At 48.3% G+C, this 27025-nt stretch overlaps 1 protein-coding gene across 1 annotated transcript in view; it reads left to right on the top strand.

Moving 5' to 3' along the window:
• The window catches only part of CROCC2 (ciliary rootlet coiled-coil, rootletin family member 2), a 193938-nt gene that overhangs the window by 91723 nt on the left and 75190 nt on the right, over positions 1-27025 (top strand). Inside the window, exons 21-23 of the mRNA XM_043491634.1 lie at positions 8323-8502; positions 9715-9849; positions 25238-25381. Coding sequence (XP_043347569.1) covers positions 8323-8502; positions 9715-9849; positions 25238-25381 — 459 coding nt within the window. The remainder of the gene's footprint in view (positions 1-8322; positions 8503-9714; positions 9850-25237; positions 25382-27025) is intronic.

Here is a 27025-nt window from a genome sequence, read left to right as displayed (position 1 = left end):
TTTTATCTCTATGATACCATGCCCTCTGTTCAGATATTCTAGTTTGAGGTTAGTTTGTTCATTACCCATGGTGTCCTTTGACTCTCTTCCCAGCTTTTTCCTTCCCTCCAGTGTTCCTCCACAGGGCTTAATTTAATCATGTTTCTGGAATTTTGGTGCCTCAGGGTCTGGCAAGATAGGTGTTCAGGGGGATTCTGCACATTGGCTGGCCCTTTGGGGGGCCATCTCCCAACCCAGGACTGTAGATATGCAGAAAATCCAGTTCCCCTTTTGAGGCTACCCTGTGTTTACCCCTCCCAGCACTGAGTCCTTCCCTGCCGTCTAGAGGGCTGTGATCTGTGCTCTCTAGGCTAGGTGTGTTTACCATTTGATCAGCTGCACCTTTTCCCAAAGGCTTTCCCATAACTGATTTCTGTGTCTCACCAGCCTCGGGGAAAACACCTCCTTCTCTGTCAGTTGGGTCATTTGCATTCTGGCAAACTACCACCTGGCAGTTTCCTGGTCCCAACTCCTCTGTTAGCACACACATTGGAGCTGCATCTTGATTTAAAGAGACACAGTTACTTTCCAAAAACTTATCAGAAATAGCATCCTGAAAAATTGGGACCTGGATTGGGGTACCCTCTGCCACCCCTTTCTCTGTCCCTGAAAAGTCAGCTGTGTGACTGCTCCCCTCCAGGAGGTCAGTTACACAGGTCCTTCTCAAAACTTGGGTCACAGGCAGAGTGACTGGTGCACAGATGCTGACCCAGCCATCCTCCTAGTGTCCTGGGCATCCTGCCCCAAGTGACTAGTGAGGAGACATTCTTGTACCTGCACTATTCCTTCCCCAGTTTCCTCCTCTGGGTCCCCTCCTAAGACACATTTCTCTGTGCTCCTAGGAAGGGTTCTGTTTCTAGTTCAGCTGCAAAACTCTGCCAGCTAACAACTGGGACAGTTTCCTTAATCCTCTCCTGCCCCTGTGCCTGAGGGCATGTTGCCTTCTGTTGGAAAGGAGCTAGTCCCGGCCCTCCCATACTTGGAAGCAACACTGCTTCCCTGTGTTACAGAGTCACAGGAATCCTCACCCACCTCAGTGGTTTCTGAGATTCCCTGCCCCTAATCTGGGCTCTCCTCTGGGACACATTTCTCCCTGCTCCATAGAGCTGGGTTTGTCTCTGGTTCAGCTGCGATCTGCTGGCAGCTAACAACCTGGACAGTTCTCTCCCTACCAGGCATTACACCCCCATCCCTTCCGGATATGGTGTTGCCTCCAGCTGCAGTGCAGAAGTTGGTCTCAACCACCCTCCCACCTGGAAGCATATGGCTCCCCGCTGCTGCCGAAGAATCAAGGAGACTTTCTCCCTTTCTCTCAGCAGTTCCTGAGTCCTTTCCCTTTCCCTCAGGGGTCCCAGCATAAAACTCCCTCCTGTTGCAGGCAAATACTTTAACCTGAGCTACACAGAAAAAATCATTACCCAGGAACAGGTCAACTAGGAGGTGTTCTATTACCCCCGCAGTCAAAACACTTTCCAAACCTTCCCAAACCACATGGATTTTAGCTAGTGGTACAAGGAATCTGCTTTCACCCATCCCCACAATCTCTGCCATTTGGCCAGGTAGCATACTGGCCTTTAGGACCACATTCTGCTTAACCAGAGAGATCTGGGCCCCTGCCCCCAAGTACTCCCTGCTATTAATGTGGTTAGCCTTAACATGCTCCATGTCTGGTTCTGCAGAGGCTAACCTCACAGAATCAATATGATAGGGTTCAGTTGCTTGGGGGGGGTTCTGTGTTGAGGACAGCAGAACTAACATGAGCTATTGGTTGCCTGCTTCCCCCTAGAACATTTATTCCTCAGGTGATCAGTGGAATTACACTGATAGCACCTTTTGGGCTCTTCTGCTTTTACAGGAGATTTGGATGAGGGTTAGAGGCATATTTTTGGGTAAGAGAATATTTAGTCTCCCAACCCCCTTCTCTCTTCCCAGGGGCAAAATGGGATCCTCCCTTCCCACCAGTTTTAAACCCCCTTTTCTGTGGCCTGCCCTCAGTAGATGCCTGATTCTGTTTGAAGGCATCAGCTAAAAAAGCCATCTCATCCACATACTTTACATCTTTGTCCCATAGACACTGTTTTACATCAGCCTTGATGCCTTGAGCAACAAGATCAAGCATTCCTTCAAAACTTGCCACCTCTTTACCCCGACCCATTTTCCCAACAAATCTTTCATTTTGTTTACATATTGCCCATTACTCATACCAATATCCCTCTTCAGATTCCTAAATTTACTATATGTTTCAGGGGTAATCTGAAAACTTTGCAAAACAGTATCTTTAAATTTACAATAATCTAAAGCATCTTCATTAGGCATTGAATACGTTTTGAGCTTTACCAGTTAATTTTGCAATCAAGGTAGGAACTCTTTTACATCAGGGATTTCATGTGTCACACAAAGCCTTTCAAGGGTAGTCAGATATTCAGCAATATCATCCTCCTCACTGTATGCAGGACATAAATGTTCCCATTTCTGGATTTTTAGACAGATGGAGTCATTGGGGTGGGGGGGTTCTGGTTCTGCTTCTCTAGCAGGTCCAGTTGGTGTTTTCACTCTCTCTCTCTCTCTCTCTCTTTTTCAACCATGGCCCTTCTGTGTGCAACCTCCTCCCTGGCTGCCTCTGCCTCCATAGTTTCCCTGGCCACAGCTGCTTCTTTGAGCATCATTTCTACCTGCCACATTTGAAACTCGCAGTCCTTTTCCTTCTCTGCAGCTTCCAGGCTAGCCAGCTCTAGTTTTGTAGCTGCCTCAGTGGTAGTCATTTTTCTGCTTTCTCTCACCTGAAATAAACAAACAGAAAATAACAAAACTGTGACCTCCTCCTGACTGTTCTTAGCCTCTGCACTTAAAATCACAACTATCAGTGCTTAAAGGGTGAACTTCATTTGGAGTAACAAGCCGTACATACACCCTGCTTGCTGCGCCACTGTGACGTTCCCCTCTGATGTTATCCGGACCCGTGATCTGCTAGGTCTCTCCAATCATTGACTCTGGGAGCCAGCCTTACCCTGCTCTGCAGTGAGAACCCCCACTCCTGGGTTGTTCACACACAGCCTCTGACATGTAAGCTACTCCTTGCATTGTGTAATTGAATGATACTAGCCAATATCTCTGGTCCCAGAAACAACCCTAGGAAACTTCCATCTTGCAGTGTCCAGTTATGCCCACTGGACACTGCAAACTTATGAGAGTTTGTCAATTTAACAAAGAAATTAATATGTACCGGGCTTGTTATCCCAAGGGGAATCTCTGACATGCTTTAAACCAAACGCACTGCTTCAGAGTGGAATAAACAAACAAACTTATTTACTACCAAGGTAGATTTTAAGTTTTTAAGATATTATTCCCCTTGGGATAACAAGTCAGATTTGGTCAAATGAAACAAAAGCAAAACCCATTCTAACTTTGTATTAGATACCACACAATCATATTATAAGGATGAACATGGGGGTGCTGAGTGTTCCCCTGAGGTACAGAACATCACAGTAATGTACCATAGGCCTCCTTACCTAAGGCACAGCGACCTCTGGGTAACATACCATGGAGCCCCTTACGAGGGGCACGGTGACCCCTGGGTAATGTACCATGGGGTTCCTTACGCAGGGCACGGAGACCTCTGGGTAATGCACCACGGGGCACCTTACCTGGGGCATGGCAACCTCTGCGTAATGTACCATTGGGCACCTTACCCGGGGCACAGTGACCCCTGGGTAACGTACCATGGGCCTCCTTACCTGGGGCACACGACCTCTGGGTAACATACCATGGGGTGCATTACCTTGGGTATGGTGACCCATGGACAACATTCCATGTAGTGCCTTCCTCGGGGCACAGTGACCCCTGGGTAACATACCATGGGGTGCCAAACCCCGGGCACGCGGTCCCCTGGGTAATGTATCGTGGGGCACCTCACACAGAGCACAGTGATCTCTGGGTAACATACCTTGGGGCACCTTACCCGGAGCACAGTGATCCATGCGTAACGTACAATGGGGCTCCTTACCTGGGGCATGGTGACACCTGGGGAATGTACCATGGGGTGCCTTATCTGTGGCACAGTGACCCCTGGATAAAGTACCTTAGGGCCCATTACCCAGCACATGGCAACCCCTGGGTAACATACCATGGGATTCCTTACCCAGGACACAGCGACCCCTCTGTAATGTACCATGGGGTGCCTTACCAGGGGTATGGTGACCCCTGGATAACGTACCTTGGGGCGCCTTACCTGGAGCATGGTGATCCATGGGTAACATACAATGGGGCTCCTTACCTGGGGCATGGTGACACCTGGGGAATGTACCATGAGGCGCCTTACCAGTGGCACAGTGACCCCTGGATAAAGTACGTTAGGGCCCATTACCCAGCGCATGGCAACCCCTGGGTAACGTACCATGGGATTCCTTACCCAGGGCACACATGCGGCGCCTTACACAGGGAACAGTCACGCCTGGGTAAGGTACCATGGGGCACCTTACCCAGGACACAGCGACCCCTCTGTAATGTACCATGGGGTGCATTACCAGGGGCATGGTGACCCCTGGATAACGTACCATGGGGCGCCTTTCCCAGGGCTCGGTGACCCCCTGGGTAATATACCAGGGGGTTCCTTACACAGGGCATGGCGACCCCTGGTAACATACCTTAGGGCTCCTTACCTGGGGCATGGCAACCCCTGGGCAACATACCATAGGGTGCCTTACCTAGGGTACGGCAACCCCTGCATAATGTACCATGGAGTGCCTTACGCAGAGCACAGCAACCCCTGCGTATTGTACTATGGGGTGTCTTACACAGGGCACAGCAACCCTGTGTATTGTACCATGGGGCGTCTGATGCAGGCCAGGGCAACACCTTAGTTATCTGCCATAGGGCTCCTTATCCAGGGCACGGTGACCCTTGGGTAACGTACAATGGAGCCCCTTATGAGGGGCATGCGGTTCGCTGGGTAATGTAATGTGGGGCACCTCTCACAGGGCATCGTGACCCCTGGGGCACATTACCTTGGGCACAGTGACCCATGGATAATGTACCATGCAGCGCCTTCTGCAGTGCATGGTGACCCCTTGATGACATACCACGGGGTGCCTTCCCCGGGACATGGTGATCCCTGGGTAACTTACCCTGGAGCGCCTTACCCAGGGCATGGTGTCCCCTGGGTAAAGTACCATGGGGCGCCTTATGAGGGGCACAGTGACCCCTGGGTAATGTACCATGGAGCACCTTTCCCAGAGCATGGTGACCCCTTGATAGCATACCTTGGGGCGCCTTACCCGGGGCACGGCGACCCTTGCGTAATGTACCATAGGGCGTCTTACACAGGGCAGGGTACGGCGAGCCCTGGGTAATCTACCATGGGGCGTCTTACACAGGGCAGAGCAACCCCTTGGTTATCTACCATGGGGTGCCTTACACAGAGCATGGTGATCCCTAGGTAGCATACTGTGGAGCACTTTACCCAGGGCACGGTGAGCCATGGATAACGTACCATGGGGCGCCTTACCAAGGGCATGTTAACTCCTGGGTAACGTACCATGGGGAGCCATACCAGGGGCACAGTGACCCCTGGATAACGTACCCTGGAGCTCCTTTCCCAGGGCAGGGTGACCCCCTAGGTAAATTTCCATGGGGTGCCTTATGCAGTGGACAGCAACCCCTGAGTAACGTACCATGGAGCACCTTACCTGCAGCACGGTGATCCCTGGTTAATGTACCATGGGGCTCCTTACCCGGGGCAGGGAGACATCTGGGTAATGTATTGTGATGGGTTGGATCACAGAGACGTCCTTGGGACTGCCACCTGATGTGCTGAGACTACCTCTGAGCCCATTTTCCCTTGCAGCTTGGGACTTCAGTACCCTCTCTTGTTGATCCTGTCTTGTAAAATCACAGCAACAAGATGGAGTCTGTAGCCACCTGGGCAAGTCACATGTCTATGAACAATTCAGCATTTTGCAGGCCGATGCCAGTGTTTACATGTTAGTTTGAACGTTCCCAGGAAAGCTGGGGATTGGCGTCTCCCAAAGTCCATTGCTAGTTAAGTACTCCCAATTACTTGAATAACCCCTTCACACTATGTTGACCAAATCTGCCTTATGTGCTTCCTACAGCAAACACTTTAAATACAAGCATAGAGCCAATGCTCATAACTTCAGATATAAAAATGATACATGCATACAAATAGGACGAATATATTCAGTAGCTCATAAGCTTTTCAAAGATATGTTAAATGGCATATCTAGCATAAAATATATTCCATTTATGTCATATTTACACTCATAAGCATATTTCTACAAAGCATTATGGGGTGCAAAATCACATGCACCATGGCGCGCCTTACTTGGAGCACGGTGACCCCTGGGTAACTTACCGTGAGGTGCCTTACCCGGGGCATGTTGACTCCTTACCCAGGTCACAGCAACTCCTGGGTGATGTATTGTAGGGAACCTTACCTGGCATTCGGTGACTCCTGGATAATGTACCGTAGGGCTCCTTTTCCAGGGCACAGCGACCCCTTGGTAGCATACCATGGAGCGCCTTACCTGAGGCATGGCAATCCCTGCATAACATACCATGGAGCGCCTTACTCGGGGCACGGTGCCCCATGGTAACATACCATGGGGCACCTTACTTGGGGCAAGGTGCCCCACGGTAACATACCATGGGGCGCCTTGCCCAGGGCACGGTGACTGCTGGGTAACATAACATGGACAGATTTATGCAGGGCAATACGACTGCTGGATAAGGTACCATGGGGCGCCGTACACGGGACACGGTGAGTCCTGGCTAATGTACCATGGTGCACCTTACCTGGGGCACGGCAACCCCTGTGTGACATATCATGGGGCACCTTACGCAGGGCACTGTGACCCTTTGATAACATACCATGGGATACGTTCCCCAGAACATGGTGACCCCTGGGTAATGTACCATGGGGCGTCTCATGCAGGGCAGGGTGACCCCTTGACTATATACCATGGAGCACCTTACCCGGGACAGGGTGACCCCTGGGTAACTTAGCATGGAGTGCCTTACCCGGCGCACAGTGACCCCTGGGTAACGTAAAATGGTACGCCCTATCCAGAGCACGATGACCCCTGGGTAAATTACCACAGGGCTCCTTATCCAGGGCCCAGTGTCCCCTGGGTAACATACCATGGAGCGCATTTCTTCGAGCATGGTTACCCCCTGGTATCATACCATGGAGCACTTTACCCAGGGCACAGTGAGCCGTGGGTAACGTACCATGGGGCATCTTACCTGGAGCATGATGACCCGTGGGTAACATATGATGGGGAGCCTTACCAGGGGCATGGTGACCCTTGAGTAACATACCATGGGGCACCTTTCCCAGGGCATGGTGACCCCTTGGTAACTTTTCCCACATCCTTTTCTGCAGAACTGCTACTTAGTCAGTTGGTCCCCAGCCTGTAGCAGTGCATGGGATTCTTCCTTCCTAAGTGCAGGACTCTGCACTTTTCCTTGTTGAACCTCATCATATTTCTTTTGGCCCAATCCTACAATTTGTCTAGGTGATTATTCAGGGGTCATCCCTACCCTCCAGCATATCTACCTTTCCCCACAGCTTAGTGTCATCTGCGAACTTGCTGAGGGTGCAATTCATCCCATCATCCAGATCATTATTAAATATGTTGAACCAAATTGGCCCCAGGACCGACCCCTGGGGCACTCCGCTTGATACTGGGTGCCAACTAGACAGTGAGCCGTTGATCACTACCGTTGAGCCCAACAATCTAGCCAGCTTTTTTTCCACCTTATAGTCCATTCATCCTATCCATAATTTTTTAACTTGCTGGCAAAAATACTGTGGGAGACCGTATCAAAAGCTTTGCTAAACTCAAGATGTATCACATCCACCGCTTTCCCCATATCCACAGAGCCAGTTATCTCATCATAGAAGTCAATCAGGTAGGTCAGGCATGACTTGCCCTTGGTAAATCCATGTTGGCTGTTCCTGGTCACCTTTCTCTCCTCCACATAGTAAAATGATGAAGACTCTAGATCACAGGCAGTCCTGGGAACCTAGCTACATTGTGTATTCTTTGTCCTAAATGTTCTCCTCCGTGCTGGCCGGAAGCATGGCATGCACAGTAGCTGGGCCATCACAGCGTTAACCCTCTCCCTGACCTCTCTGTCAGGCAAGCACTGTATGGAGTGCCACATGGCTCTGCACGCAGCAGGGTGAGGGCTGTAACTGCTCAGGAAGATTTGTTCCAGTCCAGACCTGTCCTAACAGCCTGCTCTGCTCTTGCTCGATGTCAGGAGAGCCTATATCTGGCACTGAGGGAGGAGAAGGAAGAGACTGTGCACCGGCTGCAGCAGGAGAAGGAGGAGCTGCTGTCCAAATGTGAGGCTGAGAAAGAGGAGCTGGCTGAGGAAGTACTGAGTTTGCAGCAGGAGCGGGATGAAAGCCTTCTCCTGTTGGAGAATGACAAGCAGAAGGTAAGCAGGGAGAGCAATGGTCCTGGAGGAGCACTAGCTGCAGGAAAGCTCCTGTCCCAGCCTCTCCCAGCAGAAGATGCTGTGGGGAGTGGCATAGCGTGCTGGCTGTGGGGAACCCAGAGAAGGGCTCTGGGGAACTCAGAGGAATGGAGAACATACCTTACAAGAGAAGACTTAAGAAGCTTGGCTTGTTTAGCCTAACCAAATGAAGGCTGAGGGGAGATATGATTGTTCTCTATAAATATGTCAGAGGATGAAAACCAGCAAGGGAGAGGAGTTATTTAAGTTAAGCGCCAGTGCAGACACAAGAACAAATATCTATAAACTGGCCATCAACGAGTTTAGGCTTGAAATATGCAAAGGTTTCTAACCATCAGAGGAGTGAAGTTCTTGCCAGTGTAGGCTTCTTCCAAGAGGAGCGGTGGGGGAAAAAATCTAACTGGCTTCAAGCCTGAGCTTGATATGTTTATTATGATGGGGATGGTATGTTGAGGTTGCCTACAATGGCAAGTAGCTAATCTGCAACTGCTAGCAGCAAATATCTCCAATGGGCAGAGACGGGACACTAGATGGGATGGGACACTAGACAGGCCACAGAGAATTCTTTCCCAGGTGTCTGGCTGGTGGATCTTGCTTAAATGCTGAGGGTCTATATTTGGGATTGAGAAGGAATTTTTACCCAGGTCAGATTGGCAGGTTTTCACCTTCCTCTGCAGCATGGGGCAGGGTCACTTGCAGGTTTAAACTAGTATAAATGGTTGATTCTCTGTAACTTCAAGACTAAATTGTGATTTGAAGACTTCAGTAACTTGGTTAGGGGTCTATTACAGGAGTGGGTGGACGAGGTTCCGTGGCCTGCAATGTGCAGAAGGTCGGACTAGATGATCATGATGGTTCCTTCTGACCTTAAAGTCTATGGGTCAGTGAGTCTACTTCAGGCCCAGCCTGTGCCAGCGGGAGGCGCTGTGGGGAGTGATTTTGAGTGCTGGGTGTGGGTAACCCCACAGCTATTACAGGTCCAGCCTGTGCCAGCAGGAGGCTCTCGATTGAATGGCATAACAGTGCTAGCTGCAAGGAAGTATACAGCTACTGCAGTCCTAGCAGGGGTACCTGTGGAGAATGTCTTTTCCTCCCAACATGCTGAGCTCCTGCACTTGTCCTTCCACGTGTGCCATTCTTGAATGATGGCTCCTGTCTGTTGCACCCTGCCAGGCGCTGTCCCTGAAGGAAACAGAGAAGAGTCTGCTGTCAGAGAAGCTCAGTGAGGCCGAGCGGGAGCTTATGAATGCCAGGATGGATATCGACCGGGTGAAGCTGGAGGCTCTGAACCGCCAGGAGCAAGATAAGGTGAGCTCAGATCCTTCTCTAGGCACCATGTGGCCCAAACAGTCATGTGCCCTGCAGGATTTTGCAGGCTGGAGTTCTGCTGTGGCCAGCCCTGCAGGAAGGTGTTTAAGCACACGTCGAATTCCAGGCATGTAAGTGATCCCATTGAAGCTGATGAGTGTGAGTAATGGACAAGATTGCCTGTTTATTCTCCATGTTGCTAGCCAGTTATTTGAAAATGGCCTGAGCCAGCAAGCTCCAGATGAATTCTGGGATACAACAGGAGGGATGATAGGAGTTGGACCCATAGTCAGACAGTTCCTCTGCATACCAACTGGTATCTCCTAATCTGCCATGAAAAGTACCCAGAATGCATAGTGCCTAGAAACAGCAGTTGGTGCCTGGGATACCTACCTGCAGTGCAATACACTTCTGGCAGTACAGCACTGTGCAATGAGGATGTGAAGCTTCAAAGGGGAAGTAGCTTTAACCTGGGGCATGTGCACAGGGTGGACACACTGTCAGTGCTGTTACATTGGTGAACAAATCTTTCACTGCCTCTGTTAAGGATAAATCCCCACTCTGGCACTTCAAGTGCAGAAGGGGAAGGCTGCAATGATTCTAAAAGTTAATACTGGCCACTCCAGGCTTATATTAAACTCCCAAGGTTACAGCTTTTTTCTGAGCTTGGATTGCTAGATGCTGCCACCACCCAAGTACAGAACCCCTTTGAGAGCTCAGGAAGGCACACCTGCAAATTCCTTTCAGTAGGGTACCCTCAAGCCCTTTCACCCCCACACTCTGGAGAATCATAGAATCATAGAATATCAGGGTTGGAAGGGACCTCAGGAGGTCAACTAGTCCAACCCCCTGCTCAAAGCAGGACCAATCCCCAACTAAATCATCCCAGCCAGGGCTTTGTCAAGCCTGACTTTAAAAACTTCTAAGGAAGATGATTCCACCACCTCCTTAGGTAACCCATTCCAGTGCTTCACCACCCTCCTAGTGAAAAAGTTTTTCCTAATATCCAACCTAAACCTCCCCCACTGCAACTTGAGACCATTACTCTTTCTTCTGTCATCTGATACCACTGAGAACAGTCTAGATCCATCCTCTTTGGAATCCCCTTTCAGGTAGTTGAAAGCAGCTATCTTCTCTTTCTCATTCTTCTCTTCTGCAGACTAAACAATCCCAGTTCCCTCAGCCTCTCCTCATAAGTCATGTGTTCCAGTCCCCTAATAATTTTTGTTGCCCTCCGCTAGACGTTTTCCAATTTTTCCACATCCTTCTTGTAGTGTGGGGCCCAAAACTGGACATAGTACTCCAGATGAGGCCTCACCAATATCGAATAGAGGGGAACGATCATGTCCCTTGATCTGCTGGCAATGCCCCTACTTATACAGCCCAAAATGCCGTTGGCCTTCTTGGCAACAAGGGCACACTGTTGACTCATCCAGCTTCTCATCCACTGTAACCCCTAGGTCCTTTTCTGCAGAAATACTGCCTAGCCATTCGGTCCCTAGTCTATAGCAGTGCACAGGATTCTTCTGTCCTAAGTGCAGGACTCTGCACTTGTCCTTGTTGAACCTCATCAGATTTCTTTTGGGCCAATCCTCTAATTTGTCCTCTGTATCCTATCCCTACCCTCCAGGGTATCTACTTCTCCTCCCAGTTTAGTGTCATCTGCAAACTTGCTGAGGGTGCAGTCCACGCCATCCTCCAGATCATTAATAAAGATATTGAAGAAAACCAGCCCGAGGACCGACCCTTGGGGCACTCCACTTGATACTGGCTGCCAACTAGACATGGAGCCACTGATCATTACCCGTTGAGTCCGACAATTTAGCCAGCTTTCTATCCACCTTATAGTCCATTCATCCAGCCCATACTTCTTTTACTTGCCGGCAAGAATACTATGGGAGACCGTGTCAAAAGCTTTGCTAAAGTCAAGAAACAACACGTCCACTGCTTTTCTCTCATCCACAGAGCCAGTTATCTCGTCATGGAAGGCAATTAGATTACTCAGGCATGACTTCCCCTTGGTGAATCCATGCTGACTGTTCCTGATCACTTTCCTCTCCTCTAAGTGCTTCAGAATTGATTCCTTGAGGACCTGCTCCATGATTTTTCCAGGGACTGAGGCGAGGCTGACCGGCCTGTAATTCCCAGGATCCTCCTCCTCCTTTTTTTTAAAGATGGGCACTACATTAGCCTTTTTCCAGTCGTCCGAGACCTCCCCCAATCGCCATGAGTTTTCAAAGATAATGGTCAATGGCTCTGCAGTCACATCCGCCAACTTCTTTAGCACTCTCAGATGCAGCGCATTCAACCCCATTGACTTGTACTTGTCCAGCTTTTCTAAATAATCCTGAACCACTTCTTTCTCCACAGAGTGCTGGTCACCTACTTCCCATGCTGTGCTGCCCAATGCAGCAGTCTGGGAGCTGACCTTGTTCGTGAAGACAGAGGCAAAAAAAGCATTGAGTACATTAGCTTTTTCCACATCCTCTGTCACTAGGTTGCCTCCCTTATTCAGTAAGGGGCCCACACTTTCCTTACTTTCTTCTTGTTGCTAACATACCTGAAGAAACCCTTCTTGTTACTCTTAACATCACTTGCTAGTTGTAACTCCAATTGTGATTTGGCCTTCCTGATTTCACTCCTGCATGCCCAAGCAATATTTTTATACTCCTCCCTGGTCATTTGTCCAATCTTCCACTTCTTGTCAGCTTCTTTTTTGTGTTTAAGATCAGCAAGGATTTCACTGTTAAGCCAAGCTGGTCGCCTGCCATATTTACTATTCTTTCTACACATCAGGACGGTTTGTCCCTGTAACTCCAATTGTGATTTGGCCTTCCTGATTTCACTCCTGCATGCCCAAGCAATATTTTTATACTCCTCCCTGGTCATTTGTCCAATCTTCCACTTCTTGTCAGCTTCTTTTTTGTGTTTAAGATCAGCAAGGATTTCACTGTTAAGCCAAGCTGGTCGCCTGCCATATTTACTATTCTTTCTACACATCAGGACGGTTTGTCCCTGTAACCTCAATAAGGATTCTTTAAAATACAGCCAGCTCTCCTGGACTCTTTTCCCCCTCATGTTATTCTCCCAGGGGATCCTGCCCTCTAGTGCACTAGTGATCCACTAGTGCTTTTTATGTAGCCTGTTGTAAAACTAGGCAAACATCTAGATCAGTTGATGTACCCCCTTGGAAGACCTCTGTGTACCCCCAGGGGTATGCATACCTCTGGTTGAGAACCACTGCTCTAGCCCATATCTCAGCCCAAATCCTGCTGCACTCTTGACCTCCCTTGAACTCATCTTAGCCCATCCCTCTTCCTTGTCCTCAGATATTGCCGGTTACCTGGCTCCTGCCTTTGGCCTCCAACCAATCTGCTGTCTCCCTGTCCTCTGAGATATTTCCTTGATACTACCTTCCTCTCTAGCTGCCAACCCTCCTCCCTCTTGCCTCCATACTTCTCAAGCACATGCTATACTCCCACTGCCTCAACTTCCCCCGTTTACACCTCCTGCAGTTTGCTGCCTGCCCCTCTTCTTCTCAAACTGCCTTTAGCCAGGTCACCAACAGCCTCTCCCTGACCAAGCTGCACAGCCGTTTAGCCTAACTGTACGCTCCCCTAGACACAGCTGATCACGCTATCCTCTGGCTAGAAAGGCCCTGCTCTCCTACCAAACACTCCTTCAGGGTTGCCTTGGATGGTTCCCCTTCTGAGGCCCACAATGCTCTGTCATTGGCTCCCTCCAGAATGTCTTCCCTGGCATTGCCATGGATTTACACTGAGAATACACTGCTGAGGATGTGTGACTTTATTGACATAATCTGGGACTGTATAGATCTTTGTAGCAACCAAAGTCCTGTAGTGGCACCAAATCTTATATAAAAGGGGTCAAATGAGGAGTCTAAGACAAGGTTATGGTTTGCTGATTATGATTATGCTGTCTATATGTGTGTATCATTTTTGTAGTTGAAGTTATGAATATTGGCTCTATACTGTCTGTAGTTCAAACTTGTGCTATGCTTCTGGGTGACACCCCAGATAATTTGTTGTCAGCTCTGCCTAGCTTGCTTGGTGCCCCATTAAGGACCATCAGCTATACAATTGACCCATTGAGAGAAGGCAGACATGCCTTGGGACTCAGCAAGGTATGCAGGGACATGCCTATGGACAGAACTCTCAGGTGTTTCCATGCCATGTGATGGACAGCTTGTCTTTGGAACAAAGAAAGAAAGACCACATGGCAAGAGAATATAAAAAGCTGCTGCAACTCCTCCATTTTGTCTTCAATCCTGCTTCATACCTCTGGAGGAACTTTGCTACACTGAAGCTTTGAACCAAGGACTGAAAGACCCATCCCAGCTGTGGATGTTTTCCAGAGACTTGATTTGAACCTGCAGTTTATTCCGTCACTGCTACAAACCTGAACCTGTATGTAATTGATTCCATTTAATCAGTTCTAGCTCTCATCTATATCTTTTTCCTTTTATGAATAAACCTTTAGATTTTAGATTCTAAAGGATTGGCAACAGCATGATTTCTGGGTAAGATCTGATTTGGATATTGCCCGGGGTCTAGGTTTTGAGCCTTTGAAATTGAGAGAACCTTTTTTCTTTAACTGGGGTATTGGTTTTCATAACCATTTGTCCCCATAACTAGTGGCACTGGTGGTTATATTGGGAAACTGGAGTGTCTAAGGGAATTGCTTGTGTGACTTGTGTTTAGCCAGTGGGTAAAACCGAAGTCTTCTCTGTTTGGCTGGTTTAGTTTGCCTTGGTGTGCATAGAAACCCCAGCTTTGGGCTTTAAACTGCCCTGCTTTAAGTAATTTGTCCTGAATTGGCACTCTCAGTTGGGTCCCGCCAGAACCAGCATCATTACAGTGGTGTAGTCATGCTTGGATCCACAGAACCAGGTCAATTAAACTTTGGGTCAGAACCCCACGCTATCTAAATTTTAATTTTAGTATTGAGAGTTGGGTTGGTTAAAGAGGAGTTGCAATGGGTGAGCAAAGAGCATATGAGGGCCTTGGCAAAAAAGTTCTGGAAGATCTGTGTTCAGAAAAGGGGATAAGCTTTAGAAAGAAAGCTACAAATCAAGAAATGAGAAATCTGTTGGTGGCCAGTGATTGGGAGGCAGGAGCACAGCCTTTACCTGAGACTACAGAAGCTGCAAAAAAAATTAGAGTGCAAAAGGCAACAAATAAACTGCAACTTGAGCCATGAAGGGAACCTAGCAGATCTTCAATTGCTGGAAAAGCAAAAGAATGCTGAGTTCGAAAGAGAAGCTGCTGAGAGAGAGAAAGAGGCAGCTGAGAGAGAAGAAAAAGCTCGTAAGGGGCTTCTGGAGCTGCTGGCGGCTGAGGAGAAAGCTTGACGGGGAAACAGGAGACTCACAAGAAGGAACAGGAGATGGCCAAACTTCAGCTCCAAGTCATGGAAGAGCGGAGAAAGTCATCGCCATGTGGTACTCCACTTCCCCACCGCCACGAGAAGAACTGGGAGAGGATGTGTCCCATTTACAACGATACTGAGGACATAGAGGAGTTTTTGTCTACCTTTGAACGCCTCTGCAATCTGTACCAAATCCCCGATGATCAGCGAATGCCTGTCCTGCTGACCAGGCTGACTGGGAAAGCCAGGGAGGTATTTAATGAACTGGGGGGACAAGAAGCCTTGGATTTTGAGTGGTTTAAAAATTCTGTGTTGAGGTCATTCAAGGTTACTCCTGATTCTTACAGAGTTAAGTTTAGAAAGTTTAAAATGTCCAGTGATTGTACTTTTGTAGAATGTACTCATAAGCTGATGGGTTTTGTTAAAAAGTGGGTTGTGGGAGCAAAGGTACATGGGAGTTTTGAAAAACTGCTGGATTTAATAACTTTGGAACAGTTCTTAGACATCGTGCCTGACCATGTGAGAGCAGCTGTGTGTGATAGGGACCATGAGTCAGTCCTATGGACTGCAGAGATTGCAGATGCCCATACCCAAAACAGGGCTTGGGAAGGGTATAAACCCCAGGGGGAAATTAATCACCATTCTCCCCAGTTCAAGAGGAGAGAAGGATTTAAAAGTAAACCTGGCCCTGACTCTTATAAAGGAGCTCATGGGGGCCCAGAGGGTAGGAACTCTCACCACAAGAATAAACAGGTTGAATGCTATCACTGTGGTGTGCTGGACCACATGAGATCAGATTGCCCAACCCTGAAGGGCGGCCCAAAACCAGCAACCCCAAATGCCACGGCAAATGCTAATCCTGTTGTTATAAACTCACAGGCAAGCCACACAGAGCCCAGCGCTCGTGCCCTGTGTGCAAATGCTGTTTCTGTGGTCTCTGAAGAATTTGACCTTAAAACTCATATTGAAGCTAAATATGGGAAAAATAATGCAGAGATTATTAGCAGTGCAGAAGTGAATGGAGTGAGGTGTATGGCATGGAGGGACACCGCAGCAGATATTACTCTGGTTAAAGCAAGTCTTGTAAGGGAGGAAGATTATTGGCCAGATGAAAGTGTAACTATTGTAGCCCCATCTGAGTGTTTTGTCAGGGTGCCTTTGGCTAAAATCCACCTTAAATGGAAGGGATTTGAGGGCACCGTGGTTGTGGGAGTGAAGAACACAATCCCTAAGGATCTTATGATTGGAAATGATATTAAAGCTATGTTCAGTCAAGTTAACACAAACCAGGCACAGGAGAGGATGAATCCCAAAGTTGTGTCTATGGAGGGTTTTTCCAAAAATTTATCTTTGGAAAGTTGCTGTTTGTCTGTGAATGAAGTTTCTGACTGTCTGTCTAATGTCTCAGAAGTGAATCTGGAATTAGATCAAGCACTGGTCATTGGTCAGGACAATGTTTCTCAGGAGCAGATTAAAGTGGATGGTCAGGTTGAAGCCCTAACTGAGGAAGGAAAGGGTAGAATTTTGATGGGTGATGGATTGTTAGCTAGTACAGCTTATAAAAGTGAACCTGAAAAGGGTAACTGTGATTTGTTGGAAGTAGCTCAGTGTAGTGAGAAGAGCAGCAGTTTATCTGTGGGGAGTGGCAATGTGCCTGGGAAGGAAAGTTTGAATGAGCCTAGGCAACCTTGTGAGCTGATGGCTTTGTCTAGTCAGCAGTGTGGGAAGGCGAGGATAGTGGTAGATGCGTGTCCCTATACCTTACCTGTTACCTGTGTAGAGAATTGTGACAGTGAAGGAAATGTGCCTGTGTCTGTCAGGGGTATTGACTTGCCTATGGAGGAAGCTACCCTGATCTCCAAGCAGTTGTCTGTAAACAGCCCTGTGTGCTGGGACAAGGGAAATGAGATCCCAAGCTGTGTGTCTGGGAAAGGAGAAGTTTCAGAGTAGCAGCCGTGTTAGTCTGTATTTGCAAAAAGAAAATGAGTACTTGTGGCACCTTAGAGACTAACAAATTTATTAGAGCATAAGCTTTCGTGAGCTACAGCTCACTTCATCGGATGAAGTGAGCTGTAGCTCACGAAAGCTTATGCTCTAATAAATTTGTTAGTCTCTAAGGTGCCACAAGTACTCCTTTTCTTTTTGGGAAAGGAGAATGTGTCTTTGGCTCTTCTTTGTCTGTGGAGCAGACAGAAGATGCCTTTCAGCCTGTGATGGTTGAAAATAGTGTCGTTGTCTCAGAGGTGATTCTGGATGTAAGTGAGACCCAGAAAGAGTCTGTTGTTGCTCAGGGAAGTGTTCCTTTAGAGCAAGCCTTAGGTGAAGAGGGTAAAGGCAGAATTTCTGTGAGGGTTGAATTGCTGCTTAGAAAAGCTCCAAGGGAAAGGAATCCTCATGGCAGTCTTTGCAAGCAGTTTACTGCAACTGAAGGGTGTGAAAGTGATATAACCAAGAAAGTTTCAGTTCCTAACAGCCAGAAATTTTCTGTGGTGAATGGATCCACTGACTTTCTTTTTGAAAGCTTTGAGAAGGTCTCAGATGGAGTGAAAGCTGTTAAGTTGAACAGTCTTATAACCAAGTGGCTGTGTTTGGCCAGCTTTTTGGGGAAACAACGTTGTTGAGAGAGGAATGTCTCCATGCTGATTCTGTGAGTGAACAGTCTGTGTCTCAGGTTCAGAGGGAAGACTGGGTAGCTGAGTCTGCAGAGCAGAACAGTTATGTAGTTAATCTTTTGAGAATGCAGGGGATGGCAGGTATACTCTCATCTCTAGACACTTTGGATATGACTTGTATTCTCTCAGTGAACTTAACATCTGATTCCATGTGGAAGCAGAGGTTGGTAAGGGAAGGACAACAGAACTTTGAGTCTGGCTTGTTAGTGAAAATGGATGGTTTCTCTTTAAGACAGAGTCCAGCCTTGGAATTGGTAGCAGTTAAGAATCTGAAAACTGGTGAACTGGCTCCTGTCTGTGGGAATGCAAATTACTTGGCTGACAGGGAGAAGAAGGACTTGCTAATAGCTGTTAGCACAGAGAACACACCGAATCAGCAAGTGAATTCTGTTAAACTAGAGAAATCAGGGTTTGATCCTTCAGGACAAGGAGGAAAAAGAGAGCTCAATTTTGCAAAGGGAAGCCACAGGCTAACCCTAAAAGGCCCAAACCCCAATAGTATTGAGCCAAAGGTGTGGAATAACAAACATGAATCTAGATGGACACTTGCAATGAATTTGTTGTTTGCTCATGGTAATTTTGGTAACTAATATGTTGCTATTACCAAAAACTGTAAAAATGTACAAGGTGCCTAATCTTTTGCAAAATACCTTGAACATGTTAAAAGGAATATATGAGAACACACTTTGTGTTAAGAGGCCTTGTTATACTGATGTTTCACAGTTAAGGGCTGTAAACAGTATTGGAACTTTTCACAGGGGAAAAGACATTCCAAACCTGATGTGCTGTGTGAAAAGGGAAACTGAGGCACACTACCACATTGCTTTCATGGCTAAATGCCAAGATTCCTGTACTATAAACAACAGTAATATCTACATTAAGTTGATGTTAATTGGGTTCCAAACAGTTGCCAGAGCTTGCATGGATACAGTATTCAGAGTAGCAGCCGTGTTAGTCTGTATTCGCAAAAAGAAAAGGAGTACTTGTGGCACCTTAGAGACTAACAAATTTATTAGAGCATAAGCTTATGCATCCGATGAAGTGAGCTGTAGCTCACGAAAGCTTATGCTCTAATAAATTTGTTAGTCTCTAAGGTGCCACAAGTACTCCTTTTCTTTTCATGGATACAGTAGTTATGTTCTTTAGCTTTTGACAAGATCACATGAGACATAAAGGAACCATGCTGCAAAAGCAGATCCAATCCACTATTGTTCTAACCAAGTTTTACCTTGAGTTTGTAAAGAGATTCAATCATGTTATTGAACATGACTTTGATAAACCGTTTCCGTTATACACCAATACTTGCTGTAGTAAGACAGAAACAAGGAGGGAAGCTCTTGGGATGCAGTCATTGATGTTTGTGTCATCCCTTCCTGCATCAATTTTGCATTGGGGGTGTGACATTATTGACATAATCTGGGACCATATAGATCATTGTTGCAACCAAAGTCCTGTAGTGGCACCAAATCTTATATAAAAGGGGTCAAATGAGGTGTCTAAGACAAGGTTATGGTTGCTGATTATGATTATGCTGTCTATATGTGTGTATCATTTTTGTAGTTGAAGTTATGAATATTGGCTCTATACTTTCTGTAGTTCAAACTTGTGCTATGCTTCCGGGTGACACCCCAGATAAATTGGTGTCAGCTCTGCCTAGCCTGTTTGGTGGCCCATTAAGGACCATCAGCTATACAATTGACCCATTGAGAGAAGGCAGACACGCCTTGGGACTCAGCAAGGTATGCAGGGACATGCCTATGGACAGAACTCTCAGGTGTTTCCATGCCATGTGATGGACAGCTTGTCTTTGGAACAAAGAAAGAAAGACCACATGGCAAGAGAATAGAAAAAGCTGCTGCAGCTCCTCCATCTTGTCTTCAATCCTGCTTCTTACCTCTGGAGGAACTTTGCTACACTGAAGCTTTGAACCAAGGACTGAAAGACCCATCCCAGCTGTGGATGTTTTCCAGAGACTTGATTTGAACCTGCAGTTTATTCCATCACTGCTGCAAGCCTGAACCAAGAACTTTGCCATTACTGTATGTAATTGATTTCATTTAACCAGTTCTAGCTCTCATCTATATCTTTTTCCTTTTATGAATAAACCTTTAGATTTTAGATTCTAAAGGATTGGCAACAACGTGATTTGTGGGTAAGATCTGATTTGTATATTGACTGGGGTCTAGGGCTTGGTCCTTTGGGATTGAGAGAACCTTTTTTCTTTTACTGGGGTTGGTTTTCATAACCATTTGTCCCCATAACGAGTGGCACTGATGGTGATATTGGGAAACTGGAGTGTCTAAGGGAATTGCTTGTGTGACTTGTAGTTAGCTAGTGGGGTCTTCTCTGTTTGGCTGGCTTAGTTTGCCTTGGTGTGCATAGAAACCCCAGCCTTGGGCTGTAGACTGCCCTGCTTTAAGCAATTTGTCCTGAATTGGCACTCTCAGTTGGGTCCTGCCAGAACCAGCATCAATACAGGATGTACTGCACATAATTCATTAATTGGCATGCTCTTGTTGCTGCTGGACTCAGCAAACAAGGGGTTAAGCCAAAGACGGTTTGATTATATAAGTTCTCCCCTGTCTGTGCGCTGTGGGCAGAGCCTCACAGTCGTGTAAGGAGAGGGCTCTACCAAAGAGAGAATGGGCAGGGCAGAGAGTGAGTCTAAGCCACAGAGGCATCTCCAGGGAGCCAGTGTGATGCAATGAAGTGCTGGAAGCTGCCTTGTATTTCTTCATCCTGCTGTATGCATGGCTCTGAGATTGCCAGTCCTTGGAGAAATCATATGTAGCCTGCAACCCAGTAAAAGAGCTTCTGGCACCAGAAAAAAAGACCCTGGCTAAGAGTATCTCATTTCCTGGAGCTTCCCCACCCCTCCAGCCCAGATGAGTTTTTTGCTCAGATGGCACCTCATAGGCCAGTGAAGCCTTAAGGACTTATCTACCCAGCACCGCAGTGTGAACTAGAGGGGTGTGAATTGTAGAGTGCTCTAGTGTGTAGTGCTCTAACTGCCTGTGTAAACCCTGCTGACAAGTTTTAAAAGGCAGCTAATTTGTGCCGATGCAGTCCGGCTTCAAACAGAGCTATGGTACGTGCACTAGGTACCTCTTAGAGCACATTAGCAGGGTCTCCATAGGGCAGTTAGAGTGCTTTACAGCTCACGCCCCTCTAGTTCACAGACAAGCCCTTCAAAACACAAAAGGGAAGTGGAATCCTGTTCAGTCGCAGATGCCATATGCCCCATCTGTGTCTTTGCTTGCAGTTCGAGGCTTTGGTTTGCTTTTTCTCCACCCATCTTTCAGATTTATAAAGAATTTTGCTGGCCAGGCTGTATGTGGCAGAACGGCAGAGCAGGGCGTGGAATAATGGGTCCACTGGGAGCACTTAAGTGAAACATGAGGCCAGATCCCCAGCTGGTGTAAATTGGCATAGCACCATGAAAGTCAATGAGCCGGAGCCCCAGATGATGTAAATTGGCATAGCTCTGTGGACGTCAATGGGCTGGGCGCCCAGCTGGTGTGAATCAGCAAAGCTCCATTGACTTCCACTGGTCTGTACCATAACATTAACTGAGGATCTGTCCCTTTCTTGGTAGCTCCCCAGCTCTTTCATCCTTGCTTACTTGTCACTGTTATTGTTGGTGAAATGCCCCAGACTGGCAGATGTTGGGCCCAGCTCTGCTCATTCACTTGACTGAAATCCATTGACTTTGCTGGAGCTGCCCCTGATTTACATCTGGAAAACTGCGATCAGAATCAGGTCTGTAGAGAGCTGACAAGTTGTGTGTCCATCCCCCGTGTCTCATGTCAGAGGATTGCAATAAAACTTTGGGTTTTAAAGAGACAGTTTATAATCTAGTCAGCTTCCAAAAAATGAGTTCATTGTAGTTTCAAGTGCTGCCCCTGCCCATGAAACCCCCTGACAGGTTTGTGCTGTCCTTGGCTCAAGTGTGATTTTCTCTCCCCTGTTGCTGTGTGAGAGACACACACAGATCTCAGGGAAACCACTGACACTAGCCCTATACATGGCTTCCCAGAGCCCCGCTGACTAGAGTACGGTTCCACACAGGCCTGAAATCAGTATGATGCCCTGTGGACATGGGGCCATTTGGGAGGACTAATTGGCAGAATTGGTACCTTTAGTACACAGGAGAAACAGTGCAAGTGAGCAAGTGATCAAATGCTATTGGCTTTGGGCGTCTTTGGGGCTGCTTGTAGCAATACTAGGTGTACAGTAATACAGACAGAAATGGGTAGGGTGAGCGCATCCCTTTAAAGCCCCTCCTAAGGCTGAGTACCTCGATACAGGCTATTTCTTGCATCCAGGAATAGAAAGCCCTAGTTTGTGAGGAGCCCTAGAAAATGCCAGGGGATGCTCTGTGTATGAGTAAATCTGCAGGAGCTGTAGCCATGTAAATGCAGCTGGTGGGATACCACACAATGAAAGTGTTTTCATAGAATATCAGGGTTGGAAGGGACCTCGGCATGTCATCTAGTCTAACCTCCTGATCAAAGCAGGACCAATCCCCAACTAAATCATCCCAGCCAGGGCTTTGTCAAGCCTGACCTTAAAAACTTCTAAGGAAGATGATTCCACCACCTCCCTAGGTAACCCATTCCAGTGCTTCACCACCCTCCTAGTGAAAAAGTTTTTCCTAATATCCAACCTAAACTTCCCCCACTGCAACTTGAGACCATTACTCCTTGTACTGTCATCTGCTACCACTGAGAACAGTCTAGATCCATCCTCTTTGGAACCCCCTTTCAGGTAGTTGAAAGCAGCTATCATGCATATATCCCAGGAATCCCCACTGAAGCCTGGATAATATAAAACCAGTGCAAACATCCAGGAGGCTGCAGAGAAAATACACATGGACACACAGAGAGAAGAGAAATGGGCGAGGATTAACCAGCTTTAACTTGGAAAAAAAATCTAAGTGGGCGCCAAGCTCCCAAGCACTCACACAGCTGAGGAACCCTGCTGAGTTCAGCAGCATTGCTCATATGAGTTAAGTAAAGCACTTGAGTTTTGCAGGATCAGGGTCTAGGGCCTTTTGGCAGGCGGCGGGAAAGCACAAATCTACAAAGCAGGGAGGAGATGCTGAGGCGTGACAGTGGATAGCATCCATTGTATCCCCAAGCTGGTGCAAGTCTGATCCTCCTCCTGTTGGAGCTGATTAGAGTTTTGCCAGTCACTTCCTGGGGCCCATAGGCTGTATCCCCACAGGCCATATCTTCAGCTGGTGCAAATCAGAGTAACTCCATAGAAGTCACTGGTGCTATGCTAATTTACACCGGTTGGGTATCTAGCCCGTAACATCCCAACCCAGAGAGGTAACAGGTTAGTTCAAATACCTTAGGAATTCTGCGTGTAGCAGTTTTGGGTGCCCCATTTCAAGGAAGATAGTGGCAAACGGGAGTCAATTCAGAGAAAGGCAACAAAAGTGATTGCAGGTTCAGAAGGACTGGCCTATGTTTGGGAAAAGGCGACAAGAATGAAATCTTTGTATAGTACAATGCAGGACCCCGAAGGGGTGCAAGAACTGTGCAGTATTAAAGGATGGGAACATGACAGAGAGGGATGATTGTATAGAGTAGCTCAGGGAGGAGTGACAAAATAATGGGATCAAACTTCACAAACAAAAATTTAAGCTAGACATCGGGAAAAATTAAACCACGGAATAATCTTCTCAGGGAATTGCTGGAAGCCCCTTCGCTGGAGCTGCTCATACTTGGTCTAGATTAGACAAGTCACTGGGGAATGTTCTGGAGGGAGCAGTTCTGCATTGGCAGGGGGATGATCTAATAGGTCGTCTTCCATCTCTGCATTTTATGATTCTATGAATTTTAGCTCCATTAGAAATGCAGTAGAGAAAACATCCTGGGCAGATCATGGGACACAGTAAAGAATCAAAATAGGCATCCAACAAAATGGAAAGGGAAAAAGAGAACATATGTAAACAGCTGACAACGTCCTTTAAATCCTTCCTGGCTAAACGCTATGGGCTGCTGTCCGTCCCTTTGCCCGGAGCCCTGGTTAAAAGGCACAATTCCTGCCCCTTTCCCCGGCTCCTAGAAGGGGACTGGCCCAGACCAGATTGCTACCCACATGTGCCAGCATTGCTGTGCTTGCAGGCATTTCGGCAGTGGAGCTCAGCCCTGCCCCTCTGCTTGCTCCTGCAGTGGATATAGGGGTGCATGCCCCTGTTCAACTGCATCTGCAAGGCCAGGCTCCTGTCTGGTCCTATTGCGGGGAATTCACCCCTTTGTGCCAGCACAAGTGTCAGGCCCCCTGCAGGAGGAGGGTGCCCCCTGCAGGCACAGAGCTGGAATAGCTGCCCTCCATGATGCCCTGAAGGAGCCTCCAGTCCAGGAGGTGTGCTGAGGGCATGGCTGGGACATTGCTAAACCCAGCCATTCCCAGGTGCTGGGGGGACACTACAGCCAGGGCCCAAGAGAGGCTGGTCTGTGAGGCTGCTTGGACACAGACCGGGGGCTAACCAGCCTTAACAGTTCAAGGATCAAGGGCAGACATTAGGCTCAATACAGGCACGGGGTAAATCCCCCTGCGGGCCTGATTCTCCTCTGACTAACATCTACATGGATGGGAAATCAGCTTGTGGAAACAAGTGGTCCTCTCTGTGAACTCACACTGCTTTCACTCTACTGCAGCACCACACAGTCCCTCGCAATGCACAGCACTGGAGGTGGGATGGGAGCCAGGCCTTGCTGTGGCTGTGTTGCAAGGCACATGGAAACGTGTTAGGAAGGCAGGGAGAGGAGTTGCACACCGTGGGAGCGCAGGAGCTGGGCAGAGGAAGGCAGGGATTTGAAACCTGCTGGCTCGCGTGTATTCCGTGCCCCTCTGCGTCTGATGTACAGAGGATGCCAGTCCGTCACAGTCCCAGTTCTGGAGCAGCTCTCATGTTTAGCTCCGGAGGTCTCTGGTTCAGGCCCTGGCCAAGGTGGTGGCTGTCACTTGGGCCTTCTGCGGTGCACCCTAGCTGTAAAGCAAAACACTGGGCCCTTGAGCAGCATGGGCACTGTCTGTCACCAGTGCTGACCTGGCTTAGGGAGGGGGCAGCTGCCCTTTGGCATCACCCACTGGCTTACAGAGCCTTGTCCTGCAAACCAGCACGCTCCTCCCCATGGTCCTTATGCTCTTGGCTCCGTGGGGCCAGCTGACGGTGAGTGCATTACACTTCGGTGTTAGCTGGTTGGAGCATGAGTGCAAGAGGTAAAGCAGCATGGCCTGCAACCAGCCTGGCAGACATGGGCATGCAGATTGAGCATCACTGATGGCATTGTCCCCTCCTGGTCCCCCCACAGAACACAGTCACCAGTATCACCGGAGAGCTGCACACCTACCAGGCTCAGTTTGAAGACGCGGTGGTTGCCCATCAGAGAGAGGCCAAGAGCTTGAATGAGCACATAAAGAAGCTGGCAAGAGAGAGGGACTCTGCAGGGAGGGAGGTATGTATGGTTGTTCTGGGTCATCTGTGCACCGTGGGTTAACTTTCTGCTGGCCAAGAGTCTGAGCAAGCCAGTCTGACAGAGGAGACAAGTTCAGCCTCACCTACACTGGATCTTTGCCCTGAGTCCAGCCATCAGTGCAAGTGTTGCCCACAGGGGAGTGTGTTACAGGCCCCATGCCATCCCCATCCACAGAGAAAAGGAGTCTTCGCAGCAGCAGCTCTGGCCATGAAGTGCTAGCTCTTTAGCTCAAGCTGTAGCAGCTCGTGCTTTTAGCTCTGGGAGTCCTGGGGTCAGTCCCTGGTGACAGCCATCACACAACACCAGCAGCATTCGTAACAGACCCAAAACACATTGTAGCTGTGCGCTCTCATCCCATGCAAGTACCCCAGAGCCTTCCTGCTGGGTACACTGCTTGGGGAGCAGCTGTGAGCTTCCCACAGCCATCGCTTCTATACCAGCCACGGCAGATGGCACAAGCTGGCTCAAACCCTGGGGGAGTAAGGGCCAGGTGGGAACTCTAGACCAGTGCTGTCTGCAATCTGGGCTCTGTTCCCTGGCCACCACAAAAGGACGGGTCGGGGCGGGGGACGGACAGAAAATTAAAGAACATGAAAGAGGAGAGAGAGTAATTTAACATGACAGGCTGTTTATTTTGGCAACAATGGGCTCCTTTCAACAGATTTCAAAGTCCGACCCTGGAAGGGACCACACAGGCAAGCAGGAGAAGGAAATTCAGAGCACAGGGAGGCAGAGGGATCTGAGGAAGGAGGGGGCCGCACTGGCATACAATAAGGTCTGAGGAACTGAGGCACAGAAAGAGAGACCCAGAAGCCAGTCCCAGTGAAAAAAGGGGGTGCAAAACCCAGAGATAAAGGCAGATGAGGGAGGGGGGCTGAGGGAGCGGGAGAGACTGGCAGGGAGTGGGAGAAAGACAGTTAAAGGGCTTATAGAACAAGCTGAGGACAGAGAAACAGAGAAATCCTATTAGGCGCCAGCTAGGGCCCACTTATTGCCATGGGAACCATAACATTTTCACAGCCTTTTAACTTGAGAAAGTGTCTCAGGCCAGTTCTGCAGCCATGCCTTCCCTACGCAGGCGTGCACACACACACATGCATGCACACACTCGCTCTCTCCTCCCCATGCCTCCCTCTGCTCTGTCCTTCCATCCAGGACTCAGCTGGAGATTTGGCTCCCTGAGCATGGATTTCAAAAGAGGCTTTTAATAAAATTTCTAGTAAAGAAATAATTATGATAATCACATTAAGAGCTTTGGCTGTCACATTCCTGCAAATGGGGAAGGTTGTCTCTGCAGAGAAGGAGCTGAGGTTGTTTTCTTTTCATGGTTTTGTTCTTTTTCTCAATCCCAGCCCCCTCCCCTTTATCCTGGGAAATGAAAACAGTTTGTTTTATGATGGATTGTCCCTTTCTTTGGTCACTGACCTTCTGGGTGAATTTCTGCTGAGCTTGGTGGAAAATGCTAGGCGCATTTGTGGATCCCATATGTGGGTGGGGGGATGGGAGGGGGAGCTAACCCTAATCCTCCTCAGAAACAGAACAATAACAACACGGAGTGGGACGGAGTGATCCGGGCCAACAGGGAGGATCTGGACAGTGTTAGGGTTTTACAGATCGAAGGAG

Source organism: Dermochelys coriacea, chromosome 9 (genome assembly GCF_009764565.3).
Source record: "Dermochelys coriacea isolate rDerCor1 chromosome 9, rDerCor1.pri.v4, whole genome shotgun sequence".
NCBI classification, from domain to species: Eukaryota; Metazoa; Chordata; order Testudines; family Dermochelyidae; genus Dermochelys; species Dermochelys coriacea.
Note: the sequence above shows the minus strand (reverse complement) of the source record. Positions and strands in the feature narration are given on the sequence as shown.